The 20,251-nt window shown below is 42.2% G+C and overlaps 1 protein-coding gene across 7 annotated transcripts in view; it reads left to right on the forward strand.

Moving 5' to 3' along the window:
• RALY (RALY heterogeneous nuclear ribonucleoprotein) overlaps positions 1 to 20,251 on the forward strand; it is a 95,811-nt gene that overhangs the window by 68,958 nt on the left and 6,602 nt on the right. For all 7 annotated transcript variants that reach the window (XM_012804127.2, XM_023512232.1, XM_012804131.2 and 4 more), the window contains one exon: positions 18,963 to 19,227. In XM_012804127.2, the coding sequence (XP_012659581.1) occupies positions 18,972 to 19,227 (256 nt within the window). In that variant the 5' untranslated portion in view covers positions 18,963 to 18,971. The remainder of the gene's footprint in view (positions 1 to 18,962; positions 19,228 to 20,251) is intronic.

Below are 20,251 nucleotides of genomic sequence, written 5' to 3' on the forward strand. Positions count from 1 at the left end.
TTCCTAATAGTTTACTAAATCCACTAGTTCAAATCTAGTAAAAATGCCACCATTAAATATGCAAGATTGTGCAAAGCACATCTGATCTCAAAATGATCCTCTGACATAGAGGTTATCTTCCACATGTCATGTGAGAACATTAAGGCTCAGAGAGAGGATAATGACTTGTCCAAAGTCTGACAGCAAATTAATGATAGTCTTTGTTGTATCACAGGTGCCCAATGCGAGCAGATGTTGATGTTCAAGAAATATTGAAAAATTTAGTACATTCTTAGGAATGAACTTAAGGTCTCCTAACTCTTGGTCCAGTATTCTTTCCATTAAATCACCATAGTGGGTCCCAGTGGTTGGGCCCATATCAGAGTCACCTGATAATAAAGAGAAAAAGGGCTGGGTCTCCCTCACTGTATTGATTACTGGCAAGGATGGCATTTTCTGGCTTTTGCTACTCTGCTTGGTGAGGACCTCATACACCCTCCCCATCATAGAAATCTCTGAATCATTAGTCTCTGTGGGCTGTATATTCAAGCTCTTTCTGCTTCTGCTTCTTGTAGTATACTGAACAAAGACCCAGCTTCTCACTCTGCCTCTCCTTTATTTCCTCTCATGACTGCCCTACTGATGGAACTTGGGCATATCTCATGGGCACCAACTGTACAGTTCACTGTTAGGAGTTGAGGGGCCAGGAATTCTGGGACACCCTTTACTGAAACGGCATCTACCTAGGATTCTTTCGCCTGTTTGTTAGCATAAATTCACTGAGTACTGGTTGCCAGGGTAGTGCTGGAGACTGGGACTGCAAAGTCTCCTAAAACAGTCTCTGCCTTCGAGGAGTTCAGAATCTAATGGAAGGAGACAGATGTCTGAATACTAAAGTGTAGCAGATGTAGTTGCAGAAGAGGTCTTCTGAGGATATCTGGATCTAGAAAGAAGGGAATGGTTGGAACTACATAGGGCAGTGGTTCTCAACCTTCCTAATGCCACAGCCCTTTAATACAGTTCCTGTGGGTTGTGACCCACAGGTTGAGAACTGCTGACTTAGGGGCAGGGAAACAAAAACTTTCCTGAAGAGTTTTCATCAAGGGCATCATTTCAACAGATTTTGTACTCAGAAAACTCCAGACCCTGACCTCCACACCAAATCAGACTTTGGTTCCAGTCCTGCTTTATTGATGAAGCAGTCTTTCTACCTAATACCATGTTAGAGTATGATATTTGGAATTATCTAATAATTGGGGGCAATATTAGTTAATATCATTTTCATTTAGAAAATTCCTGTGTGCTTATCTTGCTGACACATCATCTCACTGAATTCTCACAGCAACCTGATGGGAAAGGTACTGTGATATTATTTCCATTTTACCAATGAGAAAACTGGGCACAGAGATGTTATGTAACAGGATCAGACAGCCAATTCTTGGCAGAGCTGGGATGTTTCAACCCAGGTAGTCTGAGTCTAGAGTCATTCTCCTGAAAGGGCTTATTATCTCAGAGTGGATTAGAAGGATTAGAAGGATTAGAAGTGAAACACTTAGCACTACATCTACTACATAATAAGCAATTAATAAATTATAATAATCATTTATATAACAAAATAGCTTTTCCTAAGGCTGGGGTGGTTTGGGCCTCTGCAAAGATATCTCTCTCCTTCCTGTCTCTCCCCAGCCTCTGTTGGCTTGAACATGTGTGCAGCCTTCTTCTTGTTTCTTAACATGGTTGAAGAAGAGAGCATAGTCAAGGTGGGGCAGTAGTATATGCCTCAGCTGGAGTTCAATCTAGCAGATACTTCCTGAGCAGCCCCTCTGGGGGTAGGGCCTATACTGAAAGGCAGTGTGGATGCCAAGATGAAATAGATTGCAGTTCCTGCCATCTAAGAATTCATAGTCAATCCAGGAGCAGAGATGACACTGAAACATTTTAATACATTCTCTTTAGGTGGATTTTAGCCAGCAAATCAGACTCTACTGCTCTTGGTTCATGCCACAACTAGCAGGGCCAGAACGCCTTGCTATTATATTAAATGTTAAAATGATCATCTTGTCAGTATCTTTGACATAATTAAAGCAGCTGTTATTAATGTAGAAAGTAGTAGTAATACCTTAGAGAAGGCCAGCAACTGCTCAAAAGAGACTTCTGACATGCTCAATTGGAAAAACCTATTTTATTTTTATTGGTGGGGGAGGGTATGGTGGTGTTCTGAAACTACTGGTAGGGCTGAGGGAATCCATGGCTTGATGAATGTACTGTGGAGAAGGATTTATGTCCACCCCAGGTCTCCTTCCTGGCCACCTGATGTGCTCCTTAGTTATCACATACTTTATAGCTTCTTGTATGCAGGCACGTTTTTTAATTTGGCAGAATGAGCAAGAAGAGGGAGGTATAGCTTTCTGAGGCAAGACAATCTACATGAGAGGCATAGACTGAGTAGCTGCTGAGATCAGCAGGGGCTCTGCCAGGGCTTTGTGAGTATATGTACTATTGCATGAAGTATCATCAGTTAATTGTTTCATGTGTGTTATTGGAGCTTCTGCCATGTGCCTAGCAATGTGATATGGAAAATACCCCCCAAAAGCTCTATGCATCTCAACATGTGAGACAGAAAGGAGCTGGCAAAAAAAAGAGATGCTCTGCTCAGTAGGACTTACAGGTGCCTCCTTACTATGCTGCATATGGCAGGGGAGTGGTTGGCGGCTTGCATGGCTTCAGTGGCCCCAAAGCTCTTTTTGATCTGATGTCTACCAGGCTGTCTGGTGTCATCTCCTGTGACTTTTATTCTTGTGTCTTAGACTCTGGCCCATCCACAGTAGGTATTATTATTCACTAAATGTGGAGGCTCTGTTAAGTTTCCTTAACTTTGTTTATGCTATTTCTTCTCTCCTAAATATCTCACACCTGTGTGTGAACTAACTTCAGCTCGTCCCTTAGGACAAGATGACTCTTCTCTGACTTTCTGTCTCTTAGGTAAATGACATGCCCAAGTTCCCAGTTGCTTCTGCCTTTGCTCTTACCATGATGAAACAAATATAGGTTGTGGTTTTTGTGAGGTCTTTACCACTGACTGCTCTGTGAATTCCTCCAGGTCAGGAGTTGTACTTTTTCCACCTCTGTACTTTGTGTCTGTCTGGCAGTAATAGGTGCTTGATAAAAAATTTCTTGATAAATGAATAAATAAATCTTTTTAACATGGTAATCCTCTGCTTGGAACCTACAGTAGCTTCTTTGTGGCATTCAAAACTCTTATAAACAAATAGGGGAGACTATCCATCTTCACATAGATAAAAAAAACAACGAGGATTTATTTTTTCCTTGCTAATTTAAGTCCACTCCCCATATGATAAGACATGATCCTATTGAGGTTGCCAGAAAGGTGGCATTTACTGGAAATTTACTGGTGTTTACTACCAATGTAAATTGGTACAACTGTATGGAAAGTAATTAGGCAGTGTACCTCAAGAGCTGTAAAAATGTTCATATATTTTGCCCAGTAATTCCACTTATTAAGAGTCTATCCTAAGGAAATAATCTAGTGTATAGGATAAGCTTTTCCACAGATGCTATTACTTATAATGGTGAGAAATTGAGAAAAGCCAAATTACCACTACGTAACTATGATAAATTTACTCAGGGAAAACTACAGGCTATTAAAACAGTAGTTACAAAAATAAAAGTGATACTTATTGATAACTGTGCAGCTATAAGGACAGATAATATTATAACATATATATGTGTTATAATTGGGAAAAATAGGCTATAGAATTGAATGAATGATGTAACTGTAATCTGAATGTAATGCACAACAGAAAACACTGGAAGGAAACAAACTAAGATGCAAGCAGTTATGTCTTAAAGAAGGGTGGAACTTCAGGTGATTTTGTATGGCAATTTTTAAACAATAAACATACTAAATAGTATAAATTCTTACTCATATTGTTAAGACATTTAAAATAGGCTCAGGGCCCATAACACAGTGGTTATGGCGTCAGCCACGTACACCAAAGCTGGCAGGTTCAAGCCCAGCCTGGGTCAGCTAGACCACAGTGACAACTGCAACAAAAAATGGCCAGGCGTTGTGGTGGGCTCCTGTAGTGGCAGCTGCTTGGGAGGCTGAGGCAAGAGAATCATTTAGGCCCAGGAGTTTGAGGTTGCTATGAGCCGTGACACTACAGCACTCTACTGAGGCAACATAGTAAGACTCTCAAAAAAAAAAAAAAAAAAAGTTTAAAATAATAAAGCAAACCTCATGTTATTAGTTTTAGGCAAAGAAGTGAGTGGTGATATTACTGTAGTGACAGTAGAGGATGAATTTAAAGAGTAGTAATAGGACTGGGGAAAGAGGGCTATATTCTAAAAATATTTAGGAGACCGAATCAGCTGGGCTTGGTGAATGACTCAGTATGTGAGGGGAAAGTATACACATAATAGAGATCATTGTCTCAGTGAGGTTGATGATATATCCAAGGCCACAAAGCTAGTGAGTAAGTGGCTGATCTTGGGTTTAAATCCTGGTCTTTCTCTGTCCAAAGCCGTGCCCTTTCTCTGTGGCTGAGACGCATGTTACAATTTGGGGGGAATTATTTTAAAACCAGTTGTTGCAATATAAGAGCTTGTTTAGTGTAGTATTTACTTTTTGAAGGGAGAGGGGACACAAAAGGGTTAGTTAATTCTTTCTAAGATAATGACAAGGGGAAAGACTATAAGTACCACAGCAGCTTCTGTCATAATTAGTTGAATTGATTAGTTTAGAAATACATAGGGATTGGGTATTTCTTGTCATCTTGGGAACTGGTTGGTTTGTACGTGTATGTACCTATGTAAAGTTGTAGTGGTTCATGGGTTGGCTTTTATTTGATGCTTACAGTTGCAGGACCTCTTGAACTTAAGTATATGCATGTGCATACTATATTACGTGTAAATGAACATTTTGGTCATTAAGCCATGTGTATTTTTTTTTTTTTTCTGAGACAGAGCCTCAAGCTGTTGCCCTGGGTAGAGTGTTATGGCATCACACCTCACAGCAACCTCCAACTCCTGGGCTCAAGTGATTCTCCTGCCTCTGCCTCCCAAGTAGATGGGACTACAGGCGCCTGCCACAACGCCCCGCTATTTGCAGCTGTCATTGTTGTTTGGCGGGCCCAGGCTGGATTCGAACCTGCCAGCTCAGGTGTGTGTGGCTGGCGCCTTAGCCTCTTGAGCCACAGGTGCTAAGCCTAAGCCATGTGTATTAATGATGCTGCAGCTGTGGGAGTGAGAGGCTGGTATCTAAACTGCTCCATGAAAGCACCTGAAAGAAAGGGTTCACCTGAACCATACAATGTCTTATTCTCATACCTGACTCACTAGACTAATCCAAGCAAAAATGTTTATTTATTATTTTTTACATGAGTCTGTACTTTGGGGTATGATACTCATCCCTTCAGGAAGAACCTACCTAGTTCATGCTGACTTGTTCATTGTGTGACCTTGGGCAACTGACTTTTTCTCTCTACACTAGGATTTACTCATTTATAAAATGAGTGACTTATATCCACTCAGAGGATTATTGTGTGTAGATTTGGTGGCCTTAACTAATGAAGGGGTTTATAAACCATATGAAGGTTTTAGACATATTTCTTGGTGGTGGTCAGCCCTTGAAAGATCTTAAATGGAGCCAGGCATAGTGGCTCACACCTAAAATCCCAGCAGTTTGAGAGGTTGAGCTGGGAGGATGACTTGAGTCCAGGAGTTCAAGACCAGCCTGGGCAACATAATGAGAAATTGAGGAATTTCTACCAAAAAATTTAAAAAAAAATTAGCCTGGCATAGTGGCGTGCATCTGTAGTCCCACCTACTCAGGAGGCAGGAGAATCACTTGAGCCTAGGAGTTTGAGGTTGTAGTGAGCTATGATGATGCCACTGCACTCTAGCCCAGACAACAGAGGAAGACCCTATCTCAAAAATAAACAAACGAGAGGTGGCAGGGGTATACTTTCTTGATCATACAACAGGCAGATGCTCAATAATATTTGTGAAGTTAATGTTACCAGAAACAGAAAGGCAGAGTGGCTGTGACTGTGGCATCATTCTCAGTGGTGCCCTTTGGGCCAAAAATGTGACACTATGGGATGATGCTCTTAAGTTATGTTTGAATTAACACCCTGAATGGAAGTCAGCTTTCTTCCTGTCCCCTGTCTCAATATGAGAAATAAAAAATAGCAGTGTATATGCTATTCGTGGGGGGCTGCGAAGGATGATATTTAGTATTTTTCAAGGAATGAGGAAAATACTGATTCACACAAAAGGATTTTGATAACTGCCCTTGCACTTGAAGGGCACAGCTCTAGGCTGCAGTGCCAAGTTATGTATCATCCAGCCCCTGCTTCCAACTGACTGGCTTCCTGCTCTGTCTAGGAAGACCTGTAGCAGCTGTATCCAGGGAATATTCCTGTCCATATTTATGTAGCACAGCTCAGGCAATGTAGTGTGTTATCTCCTTTATTCCTTATAGCAACCCATGCAACAGGACAGGGATTTATATCCCCATTCGTAGATGGGGAACCTTGAACCTCTGAGATGTCAAGTGCCTTCCCAGAGTCACACAGCCAGTAGAGGTGGGATTCAGGTCCCAGGGCCTCACAGGGAAGGAGGAATAAAGCCTTTAATAACGGTTTTAACCTAGGGCTAATCCTGTTGTGGGGAGGGGTTAGGCCATCCTCTCTGTATTCCTCAGAGATTCCCTTACTTCCTTTAATATAGAGTGGGAACGGGAACATGTACACACTAATGGTAGCTTTCTGCAGCTTTACTCAGAATAGAGGAGCCACAGAATGTGGATATTCCATCAGAGACAGAGAATATTGAGCAAGTGGGGGTTTCTTGCAGTAGCAGCCCCTGGGTTCCTCTTGCCCAGAAGAGAAGCCCAAGGCCGGGCGTGGTGGCTCAAGCCTGTAATCCTAGCACTCTGGGAGACTGAGGCGAGTGGATTGCCTAAGCTCATGAGTTCAAGACCAACCTGAGCCAGAGTAACACATGCCCCCACCTGACCACCCCACCACCTATCTCTAAAAATAGCCAGGCATTGTGGGCAGGTGCCTGTAGTCCCAGCTACTCAGGAGGCTAAGGCAAGGGAATTGCTTGAGCCCAAGAGTTTGAGGTTGCTGTGAGTTATGATGCCATGGTAGAGGTACTTTACCAGCAATGACAAAGTAAGACTGTGCCTCAAAAAAAAAAAGAAGGGAAGCCCAGTCTGCCTTCAAGGTCCTTAAGGTACAAAGAGACCTTTCTGGGAAGGAACTTTTGCTTAGGGGCCCCTTCCTGTTCTACTTCTCAAATTCTATACTTTTGGGCTCTGGTGGCTGTTTTACTCCAAATACTATATACATCTATTAATTCATTTTATGAGTGCCTACTCCTGTGTTCAAGGCACATTTCCAAATAGTAGAATTTTAGAGACACACTTGAAGAGACTACTATATCCTTATTAGTAGTTTTTCCTTGATCACAGTTCAGCTCTAGGTTAATGTTGAAGTAGAACTGACCACCTTTCCCTTTATACTCACAAGGAAATATTCTTATAGACACAACAACGATACAGATCGAGTATCTCTAATTCAAAAATCTGAAATCCGGCAAATGCTCCAACATCTGAAATTTTTTGAGTGCCAACATGATGCTCAAAGGAAATGTTTCAATTCAAAGGAAATCCAACTTGAGATTTTCTGATTAGGGAACAATAGTTAAGTATCTGCAAATATTCCGAAATCTGAAACACTTCTGGTCCCAAGCATTTGGATAAGGGATATTCAGCATGTAGCAGCAACAGCTAATATATTTGCATGCTCTCTAGTGTACCATAAACTTCTGGATGTTTACATGAATTAAATTCAACTGGAAAGATAGGTATTGCTATCCTTACAGGTGAGACAACTGAAGCACAGAGTAGTTCATAAAGGTCATGTCACACTAGTTGTATAAGACAACAAAGGCATTTTTGATTTGAGAAATTACTCTCTTGACTATCCTCCATGGCCTCTCACATGACAGGAAAGATTCAGGTTTTGGCTCCTGCTTGATGGCAGTCCATGTTTTTAACTTCTACTCACAGCAAATTGTACCCCTCTCTGCACTATGTCATATGATCCACTCAGCTTTGGGTTGTGCTGAAATATAACACTATATAGGCTTAATTAGACTGAAAAGGAAGTTTTGTACACTGCTAAAAATTTGCCCATGCACCTGAAAGATTCAAGATACACTATTGTATTTCAGAATACTGGTTAAGAGCTACTCATTTGCCTAGCCAGTCGTGCTCATAGAGTGTGCTCAGTAGTATTTGGGAATAAATCTGGTGTCCATCTTGCTCTCAACCCCTTAGCTGAAATGAGAAGACTAATGTGTAAACAGTGTGATACAAAACTGAAAATTAGAAATACCAGAAGAAAAGTTATGACGTGCCTTCCCCTTCCTGGCTGGTTTCCTTAGTTCTTTAGAGTAGGAAGAGGTCTGAGAGCACCAGCCTGCCTCTTCAGGAGTATACCCTCCTCTCAGACCCCTTAGTCCCCATTAAGCCTAGATCACCTTTCCTTGCAGGATATAACATGACCTAAAACAGATGACCAAGATATATCACCACCAGAAGTATTTAGTGGCAAATTCTTGACCTATCTATCCTCTTCTCTTGAGAGGGAGAAAGGAAGGGAAAAAAAAAAAAATTAGGATGGTTTTTGTAAATTAGTCTACTACCAAAGTCTTAAAGAAATCAGGCTAAAAGAAGAAAGAAACAGGAATGGCTTAGAACTGTGTTACTCAAAGTGAAGTTTAAAAAGCAAAACAAAACCCAACCTGGCCTGTCACCACAGTAGTTTTGAGAAGTACTACTTTATTTATTATTTAGTTAGTGTGACAGTATGAAAAAGCAGCTCAGTCTTTCTGTCTGTAAAATGAGATTAATAACACCTGCCTCAAGGAGTCGTTTTGGGGATTATTTGATGGTAAATAAGATTTTTAGTACTTAACATGTACCTACCACTGTGCACTGAATGTGTGTTATTTAATCCTCACTGCAGCAATATAGTAAGTTTTTTCATCCTTATTTTTCTGAGACTTTGGAAAGGTTATAAGACTTGCCAGAAGTTAAACATGTAGCAAGTAAGTAGGTGGGATTTGTTAAGTAGGTGGAATGTAGGATGTTCTTCAAAACCAGGGGGCTGGCACACATGAGGGTTCCCTTGTCACTAGAGGTAGAGAACTGCATTCTAATTCCATCCTTGACCTTAACTTATTTTGTGACTTTGGGCAAAAAGTGACCATGATCACTTTCTCTGGACCTTCATTTTCTCATCTACCCTCAATGGCAAGGACTGTATTTATCCTCAATTCCACAGCATCTAGCTAGACTGGCTTGGTGTATAATGGATGTTCAATATGGTGGCCATTGGTCACACCAGTGAATCTCTGAGAGTCCTTTCAATCTCTTCTTACTCTGAACCTCCTGGATATTTTATCCTCTGTTTCCCCTTCTAAGCATCATTTCTTACTTGGTCTACCTTATTTCCTCATGTTTATTTGTCTTAGGCAGTCTTGATCCTGGATATATTGAGAAAGCCCACATGATCCCCTTGTTTTTACTTGTCTATAAATGTGTCTGGGATAAACCACCAGGGATAGTACAGGTTAAAGGGTGAAAGAGTCTACTCACTAAGTAAAAAAAATTTTTATTCCATTTATTTCCAGCTGGGCCTGGGCCTAAGGCAGCTCTACTGGCAGCCCTGCCAGGCCTGAGTAATGGCCCCAGCCTGGGGCAGGGTTTTCCATGAGTTCCATCGGAGTCTCCAGTAATTGGAACATGGCACCTTCTAACTTGTAACGGATGGCAGAACAAGAGGGGCATTTGTCATTGCCCAACTTCCCTGCAGGATAAAGGCTCATAAGTCACAGCTGACAAACCCTTTGATGACTTTTAAACTTCATTTACAGAAAAGAATAGCTATAATCAACCAACAGCAAGCAGTGACTAATCTTGCCACGTTATCACTGTGAGGAGTCAGCCCCATAAGGTAGTGGGGGTGGGAATATACCCCAAATTCACAGCAAGTGCTGATTGGCTCTTAGACTTGAGAGGTGGGCCTTCGTTCAGCAAGGCCCCACAAGTTTGTGCTAGAGGGTTAGTGTTAGGAGGTAAAGGAAGAACTAGCATCCAGACAGGTGAGTGCATACCCAATATCAAAGCCATTCTGGGCCAACATTTAGAAACCAACTTTGGTTTCACACATATTTGTTCCAGCTCTGCCATTTCCTAAAACTAGCCAAGCTTTAGTGAAATGGTCTCATTGCCTGTCCCATAGCAGAAGGCTTAATGCAATTTCTAATACTCAGCACATGTTGGTGATGATTATTATCACAATGACACATTTAGCCCTGGAAGGTCCTTTTGTGGTCACATGGTTCAAAACCTAGGTCCTATGGGAATAGGAGTAAGTGGGAATAATTTAGTGGAATGGAAAGAACACAGGGCTGGGTGCAGTAGCTCATGCCTGTAATCCTGTCACTTTGTGAGGCCAAAGTGGGAGGATCGCTTGAGCTCAGGAGCTTGAGACTAGCTTGAGCAAGAGGAAGACTAGCTCAAAATAGAAAAACTAGCCAGGCATTGTGGCAGATACTTGTCATAGATACTGAGTCTCTGCCTAAGGCTACAGACAAGAGTAGAATTAAAAGTGTGCAAGATGCAGAGAAAGTAGGGTAGATACCCAGACCACACTATGAGGAGAGATGACTGAGACTCAGCCCAGCCATCTGTTTCTGTTTTGGGGTGTCCATTCAGAGCCTATAGTGCTAGCTACTTAGAAGCTGAGGCAGAAGGATTGCTTGAGCTCAGCAGTTTGAGGTTGCTATGAGCTATGATGATGCCACAGCACTCAACTCGGGACAACAGAGTGAGACTGTCTAAAAAAAAAAAGAAAGAACATAGGCTTTAGAATCAGACAAATTTGGGGTCCTTCACTTCTGATTATGCTGCTTACTGTGACTATTGACAAATTGAGCTTTTTCTGAGTCTCAGTTTCTTTATTTGTAGAGTTCAGATACTACTTATCTCATTAGTTTGTGACCAGGATTATGAGAGATTTATGTCTGTAAAGCTTCCAACACAGTGCCTGAAAGCTTCTAACACAGTGCTTGGTATAAAGTCACTGAATATTAAATTGTATGTTCCCTTTTTCTTCTCCCTTCAGGCAAAAATAAGTATGCATCTATTAAGGGCCAGGAGGTAACAATGAAGATGCTCTGTTTTCAAGCATTTATTTCTAGCTGTACTTACAGGAGGAAGGGGAGAATAGGATGGTCAAAGAGGAGAAAGGGACATGTTTTGTATATTGTTCCTATAGTTTCTCCTGCCAGAATTCCCTGTGTGTCCAACCAGTGGGAATTCATCTTAAACTCTCCCTTTTGGTGGAGCCTCCTATGATGCTCCTATCCCTTCTCTGATCTCCCAGACTGCTTTGCCTGAGTTGCTTCTGGAGCAATGGACTCCTTCCCAAGGCACATGTGCTTTGTGGCTGTGGGGGATGTCTCCTGCTAGAGTGGGAATTAGTTGAGATCATGTCCCAAACCAGTTGTTAGATGAATAAATGAATGATTCATTTGTTAATACCTAGCCCATAGTTAGCTAAATATTTGAATATTTATAACTATGATTGTTTGGTTAGGTAGGTGTTTAGATGACTTCTTTGGCAAAAACAAAGGAGTCAACAGTTATTTATAGATCTAACTCAGTGTTAAGCGATTATAGGCATAAAATTGTCACCCTCCCACCCCTTGTTACCTTTCTCCCAATAGCTATGAAGGGGAGCTTGTCATAGATACTGAATCTCACCCTGTGGCTATAGACAAGAGTGGAGTGAAGTGTGCAAGATGCAGAAAAAGTAGGGTAGATACCCAGACCACACTATGAGGAGAGACGACTAAGACTCAACCCATTCATCTGTTTCTGTTTTGGGTGTCCCTTCAGAGTCTATCAGATACTGAGACCAGAGGTACAGTATAGGACTAGAGATATGATACAGTTCAGGAGTGACAGCAAGGCCTGGAACCCCTCCTGGCCAGTGTTCTGTCCTACTTCAATCCCATATAGCAGTGGTCTGACAGTCATGGGGAAGGAACTCCTTTATGAAGTTTTTAGGTTTGGTTTTAGATACTAGGATGAGAAAGAACATGTATAGCTTCCCTACTCCCCTATTTTCATAGTCCCTTATTTCAGGCAAAGTATGGAGCACAGGGAGATGACACAGGAGAAGAACGTTAGAACTGCAATGTCATAGACCTGGAGTGCCAGGCTAGGTTCATCTGCTTTCATTGGGCATTTGGGTTATGCAGTTTCTTAATTAACTGCCTACTGGTGCCAATCATTATACAGAGCACTTTGCACAGATTATCTCCAATCCTTACCCTAATCCCAGAAGGTTGGTATAATGCCTTTTTTGCAGTTGAGAGACTAAGGCCCCGTGAGGTTAAGGAGCGTGGCATAGTTACAGTCCTAAGTGATAGGATCTAGTGCTGTCTGACTCCAGAGTTTGTGCTGTATTTACTATTTCACGTGCCTTTTTCCTTTGTTATTAAGAAACAAAAAAGAGGTTCCTGGAAAGGGGGCTTCTTAAGTAGAGCACAAGACTCCTGAATACCCTGTTTCCCAGCCTCTCCACATTGCAACACAGAGGAGAATATGCAAGAAATGTGTATCAAATGAGTGAAGGGGGTAGAGATTGGGTAATAACTGAAAAAGGTGTAATCCCACACCCTTTTATAGTATGGTACAGATGCAACAGGATACTTTCACATCAATTAGCCTGTTTGATTCTTTTTTTTGAGACAGAGTCTCAAGCTGTCACCCTGGGTAGAGTGCCATGGCGTCACAGCTCACAGCAACCTCAAACTCTTGAGCTTAAGTGATTCTCTTGTCTCATCTCCCAAGTAGCTGGTACTACAGATGCCTGCCACAATGCCTGCCTATTTTTTTGTTGTTGTTGCAGTTGTGATTGTTGTTTTAGCTGGCCTGGCCCAGGTTTGAACCCGACAACCTCAGTGTATGTGGCTGGCACCCTACTCACTGAGCTATGGGCACTACCCGCCTGTTCGATTCTTGTAACAAATCTGAAAGTTAATCAGTAGGAGTGATTATTTCTGTTTTTGGAGTAAGGATAATAAGGGACAGGGAAATTCTGTGACTTGTTGCAGGTCACCGAGCCTTCTGACCTGTAGCCTACACCATTGCTCTCATCCAGGAGCCTTCCATGTTTGGTGTGCTGGGAGCTGGGATTTCTCATGGGAGGGAGAATGGTCAGGAAATAAAGAATACTCCTGGGGAAATTTATCCTGTCTGACCAGCAATGATCATTTGGGCAATGCTAATGAGACAGGGCATGGTGAGTTTAATGAGATTAATAGGTGCTCTGGCTATCTAGTAATGAGGAGCCTCTGGACCAAGGAGGCTGTAGACACTGATCAGTCTAAATGCTTGACTTTCTCTAAAAATGTAATCTTCCTATCACTGGTAGCTATTTTCCTCAGAAACCCAGTTTTCTCCAGGGTTATCTAGGGGCAGAGAGCCAACTATAGGCTGCTGTGACTCTCATTCTCATGCAGGAGAACAAGGCCAGAGATATCCAGAGTACAGGCCGAGACAGAGGGTCTAAATGGCACATGAAGACCAAAAGCAGTGTCTCCTCTTTGGAAATGAGCATTTAAGAGCAAGAGACCAGTGCTGGGGAGGATTTTACAGAATTGGGAGAGTGGGCCTTTTCTGATGGTTGTATGTCTTGAGATTTCAGGCTAAAGATCATAGACTCCATGGTAGACAGGCTCAGGAGCCTCTGAGGGTTGACTTGGCAAAGTCACAGAGGCTTAGAATGTTTGTTAAGAGAGTGACAATACAATGTCCAACAAGAAGCTTGGATTTAGGTCTCCTAGGTATTTTCCTCACTAGCTGTTTGACTTTAAGTAAGTTACTACTTATCCTCAGCTTTTTTCATTTGTGAAATGAATGGTACTAACAATGTCAAGATAAAGGATATTGTCTCAGTCCATTTGGACTGCTATACCAAAATACCATAAACTGGGTGGTTTATAAACAACAGAAATTTATTTCTCACAGTTCTGAGCCTGGGAAGTTCAAAATTAAGGAACTGGAAAATGTGGTTGGTGGTCTTTTAGTGTCCTCAGACACTAAAAGGGGCAAGACAGGCTCTGGGGCCTCTTTTATTAGGACATAAAACTCAATCATGACAGCAGAGCCCTCCTGACCTAATCACTCCCAAAGGCCCTGCTTCCTAGTCCATTGGAAATTAGGTTTCAACATAGGATTTGGAGGAAAAGGGGGCACCTTCAGACCTTAACAGATATAAACTGGCTTTGTTCACTAAAATTCTGTGCAACTATGGGGAATTATAATAGAAAAGGGGAAGGGCAAGGACCAAGGAGAGAGTGTGGCTGACTGGATAACTTATTCTCACTGTAGAAATCAGTACCTAAGGCATCTGTATGCATGTGTAGTCTTGCCCATTCCTGTTTTCGGAGTCAAGCAAACCTGGGTTCCACTCTGGCTTTGCTCTCTTAACCAATTCCTTTGCCTCTGAGCCCATCTGAGCTTCCCTGTCTCAAATACCTCTTCATGGGGCTGTTGTGAGGATGAGATAGAGGTATGCATAGTTTCTAACACTTGGCTGGCATTCAGTAATTAGGGTCTGTTCTTTCTGTGCTGTCTCTCTTAGGATCTCATTTACCTAAACTTCAGGGGTGGAGTTACCTTTTAGGGACTTTTTACTTTTACAAAGTCCAGCCTTGGCTCCTATGGTTCAAACTACATTTTCCATTTGAAATGTTTCAACTGGGAACGATGAATTTGTTTTTGCCAAATTTCTTCTGTTATTATTAGCTTTGAAAAGGAAGCCCATCCCTTTGAGCTGTAAATTGCATTTCAAAGCCTAATGTCCTTGGTGGGTTTTAATTAGCTTGAGGGCTCAGCTTTTATGTAGCATTTGTTTCTCCTATAGGTAAGGTGAAGACATTTATTTGGAGCTAGTCTCCAATTTTCTCAAACAGCATTTTTGGCGGCGCCTGTGGCTCAATGACTAGGGCGCCAGTCCCATATACCCAGGGTGGCGGGTTCAAACTCAGCCCCTGCCAAACTGCAACAAAAAATAGCCGGGCATTGTGGCAGGCACCTGTGGTCCCAGCTACTTGGGAGGCTGAGACAAGAGAATCACCTAAGCCCAAGAGCTGGAGGTTGCTGTGAGCTATGACACCACAGTACTCTACCAAGGGTGACAAAGTGAGACTCTGTCTCTTTAAAAAAAAAAAAAACCACTGCATTTTCTTGAGATGCTATGCCTTCTCCCAGTACCTCAATTTCTTGGAGACCAATCTCTCAGACCAAAAGGAAAATGAAGACTAGACTTAGAGTCTGAGGACCCATGGGTAAAACTACCTGTGGCATCCTGGCTATAGTCCTTTCCCTCTGTTCTTCAGAGTGAAGGCATATAAACTCCATGATCACTAAAGTCCCTGCTAATCTGACATTGTAGAAATCTCTAGGGGACAAATCTGGTTCTCTCTTCCCACTCCATCTCCCCATCCCTCTGCCCACCACTCATCAGATCATTCATTGCTAAACTCAGGGCCTCCAGGGTATAGACACCTTGCTCTCAATTATGTGGCTAATCTGTGAGGCAGAGCTTGGGAGATGGGGCAGGGAGATAGTTTAGCAAGTCAAGGAGCTTCTATTGAATAGGATGTCAGTATTTTTTCTTAGGGATTCCACTCTAAGCCAGGGAGAAACCTTGAAAAGCTTAGAGAAAGAATTGGGTCAGAAGGATTGAATTGGGGATGGTTGGTCTGTGGAGGTGGGTGTTTGGGTAAGAGCTTAGAAAAAGGTGCCTGGGATCTCTGCCCTTAGTGGTCTGTACCACTTAAGGTAGTCCACAACTAGACCCTGCCCTACTTTCTGGGGCATGCATATCCTTAGTACTTCTTCCTAACACTTATTGAGCATTCACTGTGTCCCAGGCTTTATCAGGCCTGCCCTTTTACATTTGCAGGGCAGAGTGAAAGCACAAACAGAGACCCATGCACCATAAGTCTAAACATTTGAATGTTATAAGTGAAGCCAACAAACTATGATATTGTAATACCATATCTAAATTTAGAATTCTTCAACTCTTTGGGATTCTGCACCTGAGCCTAGCAGTTCAAGGAGACCTAGTCTGGGCCCACCTCTTTTTCATTTCCCACCTTCAGTTCCATCCCTCACTTCTAGGAGCCTCATGAATGTGCATGGTTATTCAAGCCTTTCTTCACCCCCACAGATACTTACCCCTTGGACTTAGTGACTATATAACAGAATAGCTTTCCCTCCAGAGGAGTGTGCAGGCCTTGAAAAGTGAGGGTGATGTAGGGCTGTTTAGATAAGTAGTTCAACAAGGGTTGGGTATCTTCTGTAGGTGTGCATTGCTCCTTGGCACTGCAAATTTCTCATCCAGAGTGACCACATAAACTTCCTTAGTCTCTTCTCTACAGATGAGAAAACCAATCTTCATGGGCCATTGCTTCTGGCTGCCCCCTCCCTGGCATCATACAGAGTGTGCCAGTCTGACTTGATCTTTATCTAGAATGGGCCCATAAAAGCAGTGTTAGGACAGAGAAGTGCTTGTAGCCAGAGAGATCCTTTTATATACATTGCCCCAGGCCCCAAGTGATTAGAGAAGAGACTGGTAGGGCCAAACCTGAATGACTTTGCTTACCAGTCAAGGAGCAAGTTGCTGATCTTGCCACAGTACCAAGCATATATACTCAGCACGTGCTTCCTGCTCAGTGATATTAGAGGCTTCTGGCAAGAGATCTGAGGTAAGAGACACAACTATTATGTCTCTGCCAGGTCAGTGGTAGACCCAGCAGTCATCAGCAGATCTGTGAACCATCATTTCTTGCTCTCTTGCTATCTCTGTCCACATCCCAGGCTTGATTGGCTTCCTTCCGCCAAAGCATGTGGCTTTTTTCTGAGCCAAAACTTCATAGCTGTGAGCTGAACCACCCAGGAAATAGTCATCTGATACCCACAAAGGAGTCCCATAAACTTCTTATATACCCATGAATGTACAAGGAATTAACCCTTGAATGGCTTGTCATCCAGGTAGGAGAGGACTATCAGATCTATGAGGAATGGGGCGCCCAAGGAGACCAAGAAATATCGAGCATTTCTGCTCCATACTACAGTGTGTTAGGTGTTTTGGGAGGAGTTTATTTCCCTTATGTCCCTTACTGCTTAGTAAATGTTGATAATTAGATACAAAAATAATGCTTAGTAAATGTTGATAATTAGATACAAAAATAAAAATAAACTTAGTAATATGTATCTCTCCCAAATCCTGTCCAAAGCTGGCACCAGCCCCATCATCATTACCAGTGATGGCACTCTCTCAGCCTCCTTTCTTTGTCTAGGAGGGTGCATTCCTGACCCCAGTGTGTTCAGTGAGCTTACTGCAAGCCCAACCTCAGGAACTATTTCTTCCCCAGAATCATTCTTTGGGCTGGCCTGTCACTTCCTGGTAAACAGTGCCACCTGCTGGTCTGTTCACGTGAATATACCAGCTTCTGGGGTGGGACAATTTAGGAAAAAGGGTCTCTCAATCTCTTAGTGGGATAAAAGGTATAGATTTTGCTTCTTCAGTTCACTGAAAAGAAGCACCTTCTGCCCCAAAATATTTGTAAATAGCTGGTAGGCTGATGATAACTTCTATACATGCTGGTTGGGGTCTTTAGCACCTTCTGAAATGGCCCTAAATAGGGTAGGGTTTTGAGATAGGAGGGAGTCGCACCAACCCATGCCAATGAGCAGAAGACTGGTTCAGGAGGTATAAATGCCAAGGCTTAACTTTAGGCCTTTTCTACTGAAATTAAGACTTCTCTCCCCTTTCACCTTAGAGCCTGCGCCCAAGTATAACCTGTCCAGAGATGGAGTAGAAAAAATTTGTAGTGCTCGTTGGGGGTAAAAGACATTCTCAGAGCACAGAGAACAAAGAATAGATACAGTCTCATTGCTAAGCCAAACAGAATAAAATTTGAATGAGTAAGTCTAAAAGTGGGTAATTATTATAAAATTAATTTACTGAAAATAATTCTCAGATAAATATGCTGACTTATTATAGTACTTAAATTTTAGCTCCAGAAAGTAGATTGATAACATTGAAATAAATGGGCTTTAGGGACAGACTGACCTCTGGTTGAATACCCATTACTGGCAAATTAATGAATTTAGTTTCCAGTAAAATATGAGTAATGATGCTAACACTCATTGTGGAATCTTGAGATTATCCCATAGTGTATGCCACTCTTAGCCCATAGTGAATATTTAGAGAGGCTTAATTAGTATACCTTCTTTGAAATAGCTGGTACCAATAAAGAAACAATTAAGCCCATTGGATTGGGCAATTTTCATAGTATGGAATTGTCCCGGAGTAAGTATTACTTGCAATTACCATGTGACCCCTTAGAAGGAACAGTAGAAAAGCTGCAAAAGATCTTCAAATTTGGATCCAGAATGGGGTAGTATTTAAGATGAGCATTGAAGGAGTATACTCAAACAAATTGAAGTCAAGCAGTCCAGGTTCAAATCTCAGCCCTGCCATTCACCAGCATTGTGACCTCTCTGAATGTGAGATTCCTCCCTTATAAAGTGTTAAGGCTCTTGGCCCTTGTGTGAGTACCAAATGAGGAAACATATGTAAGGCACCTGGCATGAGATCAGTAGACAGTATGTGACAACTCTTGGTAATATAACAAGAAAAAAAGATGTAGTAAACAAGATGCAGAAACAGGGAGGCTGGATGCAGTAGGGTGTACGTGTGCTGGAAGGCAAGAAGCAACTAGTTTTTCAGAATGTGGGTCTTGGGCAACCACCCAGCTTAGGGACCCAGCTTTACAGAGATTCTCTTTCTCTTCAGGTGGCCACCATGTCCTTGAAGATCCAGACAAGCAATGTGACCAACAAGAATGACCCCAAATCCATCAACTCTCGGGTCTTCATTGGAAATCTCAACACAACTGTGGTGAAGAAGTCAGATGTGGAGACCATATTCTCCAAGTATGGCCGTGTGGCCGGCTGTTCTGTGCACAAGGGCTATGCCTTTGTCCAGTATGCCAATGAGCGCCATGCCCGGGCAGCTGTGCTGGGAGAGAATGGGCGGGTGCTGGCCGGGCAGACCCTGGGTAAGCCTCTCTCCACAGTATTTTAGTGTTCCCCAGGGTAGTTGCTATCCTTCCTTCACGCTTCCGATTTCCCTCTACCTCCCCTCAGTACCACTGCTCTGAGGTTTTGTAAATTAAATAAGCTATCTATACTTATTATAAATTAAGTGATAAAATTGATAACTATAGGGGAGAATTTTAGAAGCTCCTGGAAAATACTTCTGTCCCTGCTTTCTTGGTGCTCCTAAATGACAGACTTTAGGGCTCCAGTTAAAATGCAGAATCCCCTGAGAAATGAGACAGAATAGACTAGCATAGCCTGTTACATTGGGCTACAGATGACTTAGGTTAGAACACTTTCTGAGAGCTAGGAGGAGGAGTCTACCCTGGTCTTCTCGGAACATGTGCAGTGTGTGCACATAATTCTGTGTACATGTGTGTTTGAGAAAGGCTATATGTGTATTCCTGAATAAGAAGTATATGGATGTGACTGAATATGTGCACATATCTCTGTGTGTGTCAGAATATACTTGAGTGTAAAGCAGATACACACATACTCATTTACTAAATATTGAGATCTTATCATGTACTAAGCACTGTTCTAGGCATAGAGATGTTTAGTACAGTGTCCATTGAATGTGGCCATTTGCATATGGCCAGTTACGTGTATGATGTTGGAACTGAGTCTGAGTGTACTTGAGAGTGTATTTGTTTTCTGTATGTGTGTGACTTTCTTATGTGGGCACGTGAATTGTGAATGTGGGTATGTATGTTTATAGGTTGTTGTGTGCCTAACGTATGTGTTCATATGAATGTGAATGTGCTTAAGAATGCATATTTGTATGATATGGGGGGGGTGTGTGAGTGAGAGATGTTTGTGAGCATGTATTGATGTGTCTAAACGTACATAGACACATAAACAGGCATATCCATGTGATATCTGGGTATGAGTGTAATGTTTGAAGACTAGATGTCTGAAGACCTTTTTGGCTACATCAGCAAATAAAGTCCATGTGTCCATCATGTAAGCACATGAATTGTGTGT

This window comes from Otolemur garnettii, unplaced genomic scaffold (assembly GCF_000181295.1).
Source record: "Otolemur garnettii isolate 467f Iridium unplaced genomic scaffold, OtoGar3 scaffold00025, whole genome shotgun sequence".
Taxonomy (NCBI): Eukaryota; Metazoa; Chordata; class Mammalia; order Primates; family Galagidae; genus Otolemur; species Otolemur garnettii.